The sequence below is a fragment of the Heptranchias perlo genome, unplaced genomic scaffold (genome assembly GCF_035084215.1).
Source record: "Heptranchias perlo isolate sHepPer1 unplaced genomic scaffold, sHepPer1.hap1 HAP1_SCAFFOLD_244, whole genome shotgun sequence".
NCBI lineage: Eukaryota > Metazoa > Chordata > Chondrichthyes > Hexanchiformes > Hexanchidae > Heptranchias > Heptranchias perlo.
In genome coordinates, this window is record NW_027139256.1 from 340,815 (window position 1) to 353,314 (window position 12,500).

The 12,500-nt window shown below is 50.0% G+C and overlaps 1 protein-coding gene across 1 annotated transcript in view; it reads left to right on the plus strand.

The window, feature by feature from the left end:
- LOC137310348 (zinc finger protein 850-like) overlaps window positions 1-11,515 on the plus strand; it is a 21,291-nt gene extending 9,776 nt beyond the window's left edge. Inside the window, exon 2 of the mRNA XM_067978200.1 lies at window positions 10,334-11,515. Within this exon, the coding sequence (XP_067834301.1) occupies window positions 10,334-10,995 (662 nt within the window). The 3' untranslated portion in view covers window positions 10,996-11,515. The remainder of the gene's footprint in view (window positions 1-10,333) is intronic.
- The last annotated feature ends 985 nt before the right edge of the window (window positions 11,516-12,500 follow it).

Genomic DNA, 12,500 nt, shown 5'->3' on the forward strand with positions numbered 1-12,500 from the left:
TTGGCAAAAGAACCAAAGGCGACCGTGAGGAAAATCTTTTTTACGCAGCGAGTGGTTATGATCCGGAATGCACTGACTGAAAGGGCGGTGGAGGCAGATTCAATCACGGCCTTCAAAAGGGAACTGGATAAATACTTGAAGGGAAAAAGTTTGCAGGGCTGCGGGGAAAGAGCGGGGGAATGGGACCAACCGGATTGCTCTTACAATGGGCCGAATGGCCTCATTCTGTGCTGTAACCATTCTATGACGTAGCTATCCTCCACTCACTGCATTTTGCTGGAGAAATCACCCTGCTTTTATCGGGAGAAGCTGCTGCAGTTCTGGACACGAGTTCATTTTCCTCTAGTTCGTAGAGACTCTTTTCAATTAGACTCTGTGGACTGTTTGCTGTAGTGCCTTGTTCAGATAGACTCCGCTTGCTGAGTCAATAGACTCTGCTGTAAAATGGACTGATTGCTGTGAGTCCTGACATAAGTTCCGCCCTGCCTCCAACCTATTTGGCTGAAACAGCGGTGTCAGGAGACACACTCTGGAACGTATGAGTCTCAATCTAGCAGCGGCTGGTGGACCTGAGGGTGGAGAGGGCATGGGGAGAGGGTTTTAGGAGGCAGTCGGCAGTGGAGAAGGGATACCAGGGGCTAGGTTTCCTCGCCAGGAAAATTGCAGCAGGGGCCTGGCGACACCTCGGCTGAGATTAGCAAATTGGCGGGGGTCATGGGTCGGTGCATTGTAGGGGAGGTGGGGGAGGAGGGGGTTTACCTCCCAACTGTTTTAAAGGGATGGCATCAGGGATTTAAACTTCCCATTTGTCACTTGGACTCATTTCCTTCTGTCCAACTCTTCCAAGTAAACATAGCTTTACACAGTTTGCATGTCTTTAAAAAAAAGGCAATTAAAAGTCTCTCTAAATCACTGGTTCCCACATCTGCCTCGTTTTTTTTCATTGTGCAACCAGTGTCTTTATGGAACCAGCATCTGTCTCCCGGTCTAACGGTCCGGGAACTGGAGAGTGTTGGGCCCCCTGAGTTCCGATGGGCACCCATGGCAGAGATGGGGATGGATGCTTCCAATATTCTGGTTATGTTTAATCCAGCAACTTCTTAATACTCTCACTCCTGGCTTGGAACTCCCTCAAACAGGTCCTCGTGGCTGGCTTTAGGTTAGGTGGTTCTGTATTCCAGTTGCACACAATATCCACGTAACCTATCTCCGGTGCCTAATTGGGAAGGGCCTGTGATGGAGAGGAGGGAGGGAAGGAGGAGTGGATGGAAGAGCCTTTGATGGAGAGGGAGGGAGGGAGGACGGGAGTGGATGGAAGAGCCTTTGTTGGAGAGGAGGGAGGGAGGACGGGAGTGGATGGAAGAGCCTTTGATGGAGAGGGAGGGAGGGAGGACGGGAGTGGATGGAAGAGCCTTTGTTGGAGAGGAGGGAGGGAGGACGGGAGTGGATGGAAGAGCCTTTGTTGGAGAGGAGGGAGGGAGGACGGGAGTGGATGGAAGAGCCTTTGTTGGAGAGGAGGGAGGGAGGGCAGGAGGAGTGGATGGAAGAGCATTTGTTGGAGAGGAGGGAGGGAGGACGGGAGTGGATGGAAGAGCCTTTTGTTGGAGAGGAGGGAGGGAGGACGGGAGTGGATGGAAGAGCCTTTGTTGGAGAGGAGGGGGAGTGGATGGAAGAGCCTTTGTTGGAGAGGAGGGGGAGTGGATGGAAGAGCCTTTGTTGGAGAGGAGGGAGGGGGAGTGGATGGAAGAGCCTTTGTTGGAGAGGAGGGGGAGTGGATGGAAGAGCCTTTGTTGGAGAGGAGGGAGGGAGGAGGGGGAGTGGATGGAAGAGCCTTTGTTGGAGAGGAGGGAGGGAGGAGGGGGAGTGGATGGAAGAGCCTTTGCTGGAGAGGAGGGGAGGGGGAGTGGATGGAAGAGCCTTTGTCGGAGATGAGGGAGGGAGGAGGGGGAGTGGATGGAAGAGCCTTTGAGGGAGGGAGGAGGGGGAGTGGATGGAAGAGCCTTTGTTGGAGAGGGAGGGAGGGAGGGGGAGTGGATGGAAGAGCCTTTGTTGGGGAGGGAGGGAGGAGGGGGAGTGGATGGAAGAGCCTTTGTTGGGGAGGGAGGGAGGAGTGGATGGAAGAGCCTTTGTTGGGGAGGGAGGGAGGGAGGGGGAGTGGATGGAAGAGCCTTTGTTGGGGAGGGAGGGAGGAGGGGGAGTGGATGGAAGAGCCTTTGTTGGAGAGGAGGGAGGAGGGGGAGTGGATGGAAGAGCCTTTGTTGGAGAGGAGGGAGGGAGGAGGGGGAGTGGATGGAAGAGCCTTTGTTGGAGAGGAGGGAGGGAGGAGGGGGAGTGGATGGAAGAGCCTTTGTTGGAGAGGAGGGAGGGAGGAGGGGGAGTGGATGGAAGAGCCTTTGTTGGAGAGGAGGGAGGGAGGAGGGGGAGTGGATGGAAGAGCCTTTGTTGGAGAGGAGGGAGGGAGGAGGGGGAGTGGATGGAAGAGCCTTTAAGCGGGAGGGGGCGTGGTTTCAGCGCCCGCTCGGTAACGATAGCAACCAACCGCCAACCTCACAGCGCCCGCGCGCCTCGCAGTTTTAAAATAAAAGCGAAATCAGAACTAATGTTAACGGCAGTTATTCACTAAAAGTAATTTTTTAAATAAAAAATAAACTACCCGTCCTGTTTTCCGTCTTTTGTTATAATCGTGTTTTCGTTCAGCAATCTTCTCCCGCCCCCTCCCCCGCACAACTACGTAACTGGAAACCGCATGACGTTGCCGGCCCGTTGTATGATTGACGTGACTCCTGACCAATGGCGACGCGCGGTTCAGCCTGGAGGACCGATCGGGAAGGGGGGAGGAGCGGGCGCCAGGTCCTCCAACCAATGGCGGCGAAGGAGGAGGCGGGGCTTGGTCTCGGCCCCTCCTCCCTCCCCGGGGCCGCCATTTTGTTGGGGGCCCAGGTTTTTATTGTGTTTCCTTTTATATTTTAAAACTCATTCTTTTCCGTTTGCCTCACGTGAAAACTTGTGTTTCTGTGAACGGGGCTTCGTTTTTTATATCAATCAAGCAGAAAAAAATATATACCCTGTGGAGCAAATACTTTTAACATTTTGTGAGTAAAAAAAAAATTATTTTTTCACCCTGAAATTTTCGATTATTAATTTCAAACATTTTTTAAGGAAAGAGGTGGGAGGGGGGGGGGAGGGCTCTTAAAGGGACAGGGGCTCCCCTTTGCTATGTGTTTTCCATTAAAGGGACCGTGTCCCTTGTGGGTGACTGATATTTAAAGGGACAGCGTCTCCCCTTTTTTTCTGCGTGCAAGAGACTGATATTTAAAGGGACAGTGTCTCCCTTTTTTTGTGTGTGCAAGAGACTGATATTTAAATTGACAGCGTCTCCCTTTTTCTGTGAGTGCAAGAGACTGATATTTAAAGGGACAGGGGCTCTCCTTTTCCATGTGATTTCCATTAAAGGGACCGTGTCCCTTGTGGGTGACCGATTTTTAAAGGGACAGCGTCTCCCCTTTTTTTCTGTGTATGCAAGAGACTTAAGTTTAAAGGGACAGGAGCTCTCCTTTTCCTTGTGTTTTCCATTAAAGGGACCGTGTCCCTCGTGGGTGACCGATTTTTAAAGGGACAGCGTCTCCCCCTTTTTTTCTGTGTGCAAGAGAATTAAGCTTAAAGGGACAGGGGCTCTCCTTTTCCATGTGATTTCCATTAAAGGGACCGTGTCCCTTGTGGGTGACCGATTTTTAAAGGGACAGCCTCTCTGCTTTTTTTGGTCTGTGCATGCAAGAGACTGATATTTAAAGGGACAGTAAGTACGGCTAATCCCGTCACTGCTTAGCGAGAAATCAGGTGATGTTCGTGCGCGAGCGCCCGCTCGCCTCCCAATTTCCTGCCATTCGTTCCCCGCGGGTGCCACTCCGCTCCGGGACTGGCTCGTCTCTCGTTTGGGAAATTCTCTGTGTGTTTGTACTTAAAGGGGCACTGATTTTTAAAAAAAGTCTTGCCCAGCGGGCTGTACGAAGCTAGCAGTTTTCTTGTTAGTGGTGCCTCAAGTGAGGGGCGAAGCCTTCTTTTAAAACGGTGCAGTAACATTAAACGTGAGAATTACCGTTGAGTTCAGTAACGTGGGCTAGGAGAGGGCTCCTGCTTCTGACTGCTATCCAATTAACTTGACAAGATTGGACTGTCTATATGCAACTACAGATATACCACCATGCTTCAATTGTACAGAGCGTTGGTCAGACCCCTTCTGGAGATACACAGGAACATAGGAACAGGAGTAGGCCATTCAGCCCCTCGTGCCTGCTCCGCCATTTGATAAGATCATGGCTGATCTGTGTTCTAACTCCATATACCTGCCTTTGGCCCATATCCCTTAATACCTTTGGTTGCCAAAAAGCTTTCTATCTCAGATTTAAATTTAGCAATTGAGCTAGTATCAATTGCCGTTTGCGGAAGAGAGTTCCAAACTTCTACCACCCTTTGTGTGTAGAAATGTTTTCTAATCTCGCTCCTGAAAGGTCTGGCTCTAATTTTTAGACTGTGCCCCCTACTCCTCGAATCCCCAACCAGCGGAAATAGTTTCTCTCTATCCACCCTATCCGTTCCCCTTAATAGTTTTGGGCATTGGAGGGGGTGCAGTGCAGATTCTCAGAATGGTACCCGGGGCTTACAGGGTTAAATTACAAGGACAGGTTACATTAACTAAACTTGTATTCCCTCGAGTATAGAGAAGGTTGAGGGGTGATCGACTCGAGGTTTTTAAAATGATAAAGGGATTCGATAAAGTAGACGGAGAGAAACTATTTCCTCTGCTGGGAGAAGTCCAGAACAAGGAGGGGGGGGGAATGCTCTTAAATTACAGCGAGGCCGTTCAGGAGTGAAATCAGGAAATACTTTTGAACTCAAAGGGGAGTGGAAATCTGGAACTCTCTTCCCCCCAAAAAGGCTGCGGATGATGGGGGTCTTCGAAGACGGAGGACGATAGACTTTTGTCGGGTAAGGATATCAGTAGATGTGGGCGGGTAAATGCAGTTGAGGTAAACATCAGTCATGATCTAATGGCGGTACAGGCTCGAGGGGCTGAATGTTCCTGACTCGCTTTTGAACAGTGAGCAGGAAGAGTGTGTCGGGTAGGTCACTTTGGAGGAACAGGAAAGGAAGATTGGAACAGGAGGAGGCCATTCAGCCCCTCGAGCCTGTACAGCCAGTCAATTAGATCATGGCTGATCTGTATCTTAACTCCGTCTGCCGGCCTTGGTTCTGTAACTTGCGATTACTTTATTAAATTAATAACTTAAGCGGGATAAACTAATTAGTTAATAAAACTAAAAATATCGAGTGAATAAAAACTTCAACTAATTAAATCAGGGTGCGGTAGCATAGTGGTTATGTTACTGGACTAGTAATCTCAGAGGCTTAGACTAATAATCTAGAGTCATGCGTTCAAATCTCGCCACGGCAGCTGGAGAATTTAAATTCAATTAATTAAATAAAATCTGGAATTAAAATACTAGTATTAGTGATGGTGGCCATGAAACTACCGGATTGTCGTAAAGACCCATCTGGTTCACTAATGCCCTTTAGGGAAGGAAGCCTGTCGTCCTTACCCGGTCTGGCCTATATGTGACTCCAGACCCACAGCAATGTGGTTGATTCTTAATTGCCCTCTGAAATGGCCGAGCAAGCCACTCAGTTGTAAAATCTTGCTAAAAGAAGGCGGCTCACCACCACCTTCTCGAGGGCAATTAGGGATGGGCAATAAACGCTGGCCTCGCCAGCGACGCAAACATCCCACGAACGAATAAAAAATAAATATGTAAAACAAGGTTAGATAGGGATGGCAGGGCATGGTGGTTTGTCATAACTGCAGCATGTAGGAGTTGGCGGAGACCAGTGAGATCCCAAGGAACCACATCTGCAGTAAAGTGTTTGCCCCTCGAGGAATTTCGGCACAGAGTTGTTGAGCTGGAGTCCAAGGCGCAGACATTGCGATGCATCAGGGAGGGGGAGAGTTACCTGGACACCTTTAAGAACATAAGAAATAGGAGCAGGAGTAGGCCATTCGGCCCCTCGAGCCCTGCTCTGCCATTCAATCAGATCATGGCTGATCTTCGACCTCAACTCCACTTTCCCGCCTGATCCCTTTAGTGTCCAAAAACCTAACGATCTCAGCCTTGAATATACTCAACGACTGAGCATCCACAGCCCTCTGGGGTAGAGAATTCCAAAGATTCACAACCCTCTGATCTCAGTCCTAAATGGCCGACCCCTTATCCTGAGACTGTGCCCCCTAGTTCTAGACTCTCCAGCCATGGGGGACACAGCCTCTCAGCATCTACCCTCAGAATCTTATACGTTTCAATGAGATCACCTCTCATTCTTCTAAACTCCAGAGAGTATCGGCCCATTCTACTCAATCTCTCCTCATAGGACAACCCTCTCATCCCAGGAATCAATCGAGTGAACCTTCGTTGCACTGGTATTTGGGGATCGGGCGGGAAAGTGGAGTTGAGGTGGAAGATCAGCCATGATCGTATTGAATGGCGGAGCAGGCTCGAGGGGCAGTATGGCCTACTCCTGCTCCTAACTCTTAACCCTTAATACCCTTACCCATCAAAAATCTCAGTTTTGAAATTATCAATTGACCCTGGACCTAAAAAGGATAGATCAGAGTACTTTCTAAATGGTGAAAAGCTCGAAACAGTGGAGGTCCAAAGAGACTTAGGGGGTCCATGTACACAGATCATTAAAATGTCAAGGACTGGTACAGAAAATAATCAAAAAGGCTATTGGAATGGTGGCCTGTATATCAAGAGGACTAGAGTACAAGGGGGCAGAAGTTATGCTGCAGCTATACAAAGCCCTGGTTAGACCACACCTGGAGTACTGTGTTCAGTTCTGGGCACTGCACCTTCGGAAGGATCATAGAATCATAGGAAGTTACGGCACAGAAGGAGGCCATTCGGCCCATCGTGGCCGTGCTGGCCGAAAAAGAGATATCTAGCTTAATCCCACTTTCCAGCTCCAGGTCTGTAGCCCTGTAGGTCACGGCTCTTCAGGTGCACATCCAGGTACTTTTTAAATGAGTTGAGGGTTTCTGCCTCTCCCACCCTCTCAGGCAGTGAGTTCCAGACCCCCACCACCCTCTGGGTGAAAACATTTCTCCTCAGCTCCCCTCTAATCCTTCTACCAATCACTTTAAATCTGTGTCCCCTGGTCACTGACCCCTCTGCTAAGGGAAATAGGACCTCCCTATCCACTCTATCTAGGCCCCTCATAATTTTATACACCTCAATTAAATCTCCCCACAGCCTCCTCTGTTCCAAAGAAAACAACCCCAGTCTATCCAATCTTTCCTCATTGCTAAAATTCTCCAGTCCTGGCAACATCCTCGTAAATCTCCTCTGCACCCTCTCTAGTGCGATCACATCCTTCCTGTAATGTGGTGACCAGAACTGTACACAGTACTCAAGCTGTGGCCTAACTAGTGTTTTATACAGTTCCAGCATAACCTCCCTGCTCTTATATTCTATTCCTTGGCTAATAAAGGAAAGTATCCCATATGCCTTTTTAACCACCTTATCTACCTGACCTGCTACCTTCAGGGATCTGTGGACATGCACTCCAAGGTCCCTCACTTCCTCTACACCTCTCAGTATCCTCCCATTTATTGTGTATTCCCTTGCCTTGTTTGCCCTCCCCAAATGCATTACCTCACACTTCTCCGGATTGAATTCCATTTGCCACTTTTCTGCCCACCTGACCAGTCCATTGATATCTTCCTGCAGTCTACAGCTTTCCTCCTCACTATCAACCACATGGCCAATTTTTGTATCATCTGCAAACTTCTTGACCTAGCCCCCCACATTCAAATCCAAATCATTAATATATACCACAAAAAGCAAGGGACCCAGTACTGAGCCTTGCAGAACCCCACTGGAAACAGCCTTCCAGTCGCAAAAACACCCATCAACCATTACTCTTTGCTTCCTGCCACTGAGCCAATTTTAGATCCAACTTGCCACTTTCCCTTGAATCCCATGGGCTTTTACTTTTTTGACCAGTCTGCCATGTGGGAACTCGTCAGAAGCCTTGCTAAAATCCATGTAGACTACATCAAACGCGTTACCCTCATCGACCCTCCTTGTTACCTCCTTAAAAAATTCAATCAAGTTAGTCAGACATGTTGACTGTCCTTGATTAATCTGTGCCTTTCTAAATGACGATTAATACTGTCCCTCAGAATTGTTTCCAATAATTTGCCCACCACCGAGGTTAAGTGACTGGCCTGTAATTACTCGGTCTATCCCTTTCTCCCTTATTAAACAACGGTACAACATTAGCAGTCCTCCAATCCTCCGGCACCACGCCCTGTAACCAGTGAGGATTGGAAAATGATGGTCAGAGCCTCCGCTATTTCCTCCCTTGCTTCTCTTAACAGCCTGGATACATTTCATCCGGGCCTGGCGATTTATCTACTTTCAAAGATGCTAAACCCCTTAATACTTCCTCTCTCACTCTGTTTATCCCATCCAATATTTCACACTCCTCCTCCTTAACTACAATCTCTGCATCGTCCCCCTCTTTTGTAAAGACAGACGCAAAGTATTCATTAAGAACCATACCCACATCTTCGTCCTCCACACAGAGGTTACCTTTTTGGTCTCCAATAGGCCCTACTCTTTCCTTAGTTATCCTCTTGTTCTTTATGTATTTATATGGGTTTTCCTTGATTTTACTTGCCAGTATTTTTTCATGCCCTCTCTTTGCTTTCCTAATTTCCTTTTTAATTTCACCCCTGCACTTTCTATACTCCTCTAGGCTTTCTGCAGTATTGAGCTCTCGGTGTCTGATATAAGCTTCCCTTTTTTGGCTTATCTTACCCTGTTTGCTCCTTGTCATCCAGGGGGCTCTAGATTTGGCAGTCCCTCCCTTTTTCTTTGTGGGAACATGTTTACTCTGAACCCCTTGAATCTCCCACTGCTCTGACACTGATTTACCTTCAAGTCGCTGTTTCCAGTCCACTTTTGCTAAATCACTTCTCAGCTTAGTAAATTTGGCCTTTCCCCAATTGAGAACTTTCACTCCTGCTCTGTCATTGTCCTTTTCCATAACTATGTTAAATCTAACTGAATTATGATCACTCCCACCAAAATGCTCTCCCACTGATACTCCTTCCACTTTCATTCCCTAAAACTAAATCCAGAACTGCCCCCACCTCTTGTTGGGCTTGCTACGTACTGGCTAAAAAAGTTCTCCTGAAAACAATTTAAGAATTCTGCACCCTGTACACCTTTTGGTATATAGATTGGCCTCGGAGGGAGCGCAGGGTAGATTTACTAGAATGATACCTGGACTCCAAGGGTTAAATTACGAGGAGAGATTACACAAACTAGGGTTGTATTTCCTGGAATTTAGAAGATTAAGGGGTGATTTGATTGAAGGTTTCAAGATATTCAGGGGAACTGATAGGGTGGATAGAGAGAAACTATTTCCGCTGGTTGGGGAATCTGGGACAAAAATTAGAGCCAGGACTTTCAGGAGTGAAGTTTGGAAACACTTCTACACACAAAGGGTGGGAGAAATTTGGAACTCTCTTCCGCAAACGGCAGTTGATGGTGGCTCAATCGTTAGTTTGAAACCTGAGATTGATAGATTTTTGTTAACCAAAGGGTATTAAGGGATTTGAGGCTGAGGCGGGAAGATGGAGTCAGGTCACAGATCAGCCATGATCTCATTGAACGGCGGAACAGGCTCGAGGGGCCGAATGGCCTCCTCCTGTCCCCATGTTCCTAGTGGGACTAATTGGACAGCTCTTTCAAAGAGCCAGCACAGGCGCGATGGCCCGAATGGCCTCCTGTGCTGTACCTACTACGATACTTACAGTGACGCCTTTTTTGCAATCTTATGTCGCAGGGTTTTGGAAGCAGAGGATTTTCAGACCGGAAGCTCAAAACCGGACACCGCGCCGCGATCTGACGGGGTCGCTGGAATTCATCGGCGGGGAAAGCTCAGTATCACCGGCCATTGGACGGCGAAGGAGAAAGTGTTTGTGGCAAAAGGAGCATCGAGACACCCACACACACCATCCCCTCGAGAGTGTTCCAGTGCGCTGACGGTGGGGAAGATCTTCGACCGGCTCCAGGGGCCGAAGATAAAGATCGCGCCGTTCTCAGCGGGGAGAGACCGTGTCCCGTGTGCAGCCGATCGTGCGACTCGGCGGTGATCGCGGAAAGGCTTTTCGTTTCGAAGCCCCGGCCGGGGGGGGGGGGGGTGGGGGGTGGAGAGGGGATGTCGGGCCGCCCGAAGGCGGGCGCCGAGGAGCGAGGGCACTGCTGCACCCACTGCGGGAAGGGGTTCCGCAAGCTGTCGGGCCTCCTGACCCACCGGCGGGTCCACACCGGCGAGAGGCCGTACGCCTGCCCCGTCTGCAGCAAGAGCTTCACCCAGTCCTCCAACCTGGCCAGGCACCGGCGGCTGCACAGAGCGGAGGGGCCGCTGGCCTGCACCGTCTGCGGGAAGGGCTTCGCCCGCTCGTCCCACCTGCGGGCCCACCGGCGGGTCCACACCGGGGAGAGGCCCTACACCTGCGCCGAGTGCGGGAAGGGCTTCGCCCGCTCGTCCCACCTGCTGGCCCACCGGCTCATCCACACCGGCGAGCGGCCCTTCGCCTGCCCCGTCTGCGGCAAGGGCTTCGCCTGCCCCTCCTACCTGCTGACCCACCGCCGGCTGCACACCGGGGAGCGGCCGTACGCCTGCACCGTCTGCGGGAAGGGCTTCGCCCGCTCCTCCAACCTGCGGACCCACCGGCGGGTCCACACCGGCGAGAGGCCCTTCACCTGCTCGGGCTGCGGCAAAGGCTTCACCTGCTCCTCCTACCTGCTGAGACACCAGCGCGTCCACACCGGGGAGAGGCCCTTCATCTGTCCCGTGTGCGGGAAGGGATTCACCCAGTCGTCTTTCCTGATGAGGCACCAGCGCCTTCACACCGACGAGCGGGCGTGACGGCAACAGAGCCCGGTCGACTCTCAAAAGAGACCCCCCCACCATCACCCCCACACAAAGAAATCCTAAACTGCCTAAAATCTACGTGATATTTTTATATGGCTTCGGACAGACAGCTTATGGGAATTGTTCTTTTTTTTTGGTATAAATTGGCTTCCGGGATCTGCAGCTCTTGCCGTACGTGATCAACGTGAGAAAATAAGAAACAGGAGCAGGAGCAGGACAAGCGGCCCCTCGAGCCCGCTCCGCCATCCGATCAGAACCTCTGGACTCAACTCCACTTTCCCGCCCGATCCTCAGATTCCGGACTCCTGGTGCTCTCTCCGATCGGCCGTGATCTAATGGAATGGCGGGCCAGGCTGGAGGGGCTGAATGGCCTCCTACGTATTTTTTGGAACCGTTTTAAATAATTGTGTAAGTCGAATATTGTACCAGCCGTTTCTTGCTCTATTTTTTCGAGGCTCTGTGTAGTTTTCCTCCTTGTAAATACATTGGCCCGTGGGGAATCTTGACACGATTATTTGTGCGGTGTCCGGGTGTGAACTTGAATCTTTTTGTGCGTTTGTTGGTCAGATGGTTCAGACGAAAAGCAGAGCGTGTGAGTGTTTAGAATCATAGAATCATAGAAGTTTACAACATGGAAACAGGCCCTTCGGCCCAACATGTCCATGTCGCCCAGTTTATACCACTAAGCTCGTCCCAATTGCCTGCACTTGGCCCATATCCCTCTATACCCATCTTACCCATGTAACTGTCCAAATGCTTTTTAAAAGACAAAATTGTACCCGCCTCTACTACTGCCTCTGGCAGCTCGTTCCAGACACTCACCACCCTTTGAGTGAAAAAGTTGCCCCTCTGGACCCTTTTGTATCTCTCCCCTCTCACCTTAAATCTATGTCCCCCTCGTTATAGACTCCCCTACCTTTGGGAAAAGATTTTGACTATCTACCTTATCTATGCCCCTTATTATTTTATAGACTTCTATAAGATCACCCCTAAACCTCCTACTCTCCAGGGAAAAAAGTCCCAGTCGATAAATGCCGGCCTTGCCAGCGACGCCCACATCCCGTGAACGAATAAAAAAAAAAAAACCTCTCCCTATAAGTCAAACCATCAAGTCCCGGTAGCATCCTAGTAAATCTTTTCTGCACTCTTTCTAGTTTAATAATATCCTTTCTATAATAGGGTGACCAGAACTGTACACAGTATTCCAAGTGTGGCCTTACTAATGTCTTGTACAACTTCAACAAGACATCCCAACTCCTGTATTCAATGTTCTGACCAATGAAAGAGGTGGCGGGTTTGGGAGGTGCTGTCGAAGAAGCCTTGGTGAGTTGCTGCAGTGCATCCTGTGGATGGTACACACTGCGGCCACGGTGTGCCGGTGGTGAAGGGAGTGAATGTTTAGGGTGGCGGATGGGGTGCCAATCAAGCGGGCTGCTTTGTCCTGGATGGTGTCGAGCTGCTTGAGTGTTGTTGGCTCTGCACTCATCCAGGTAAGTGGA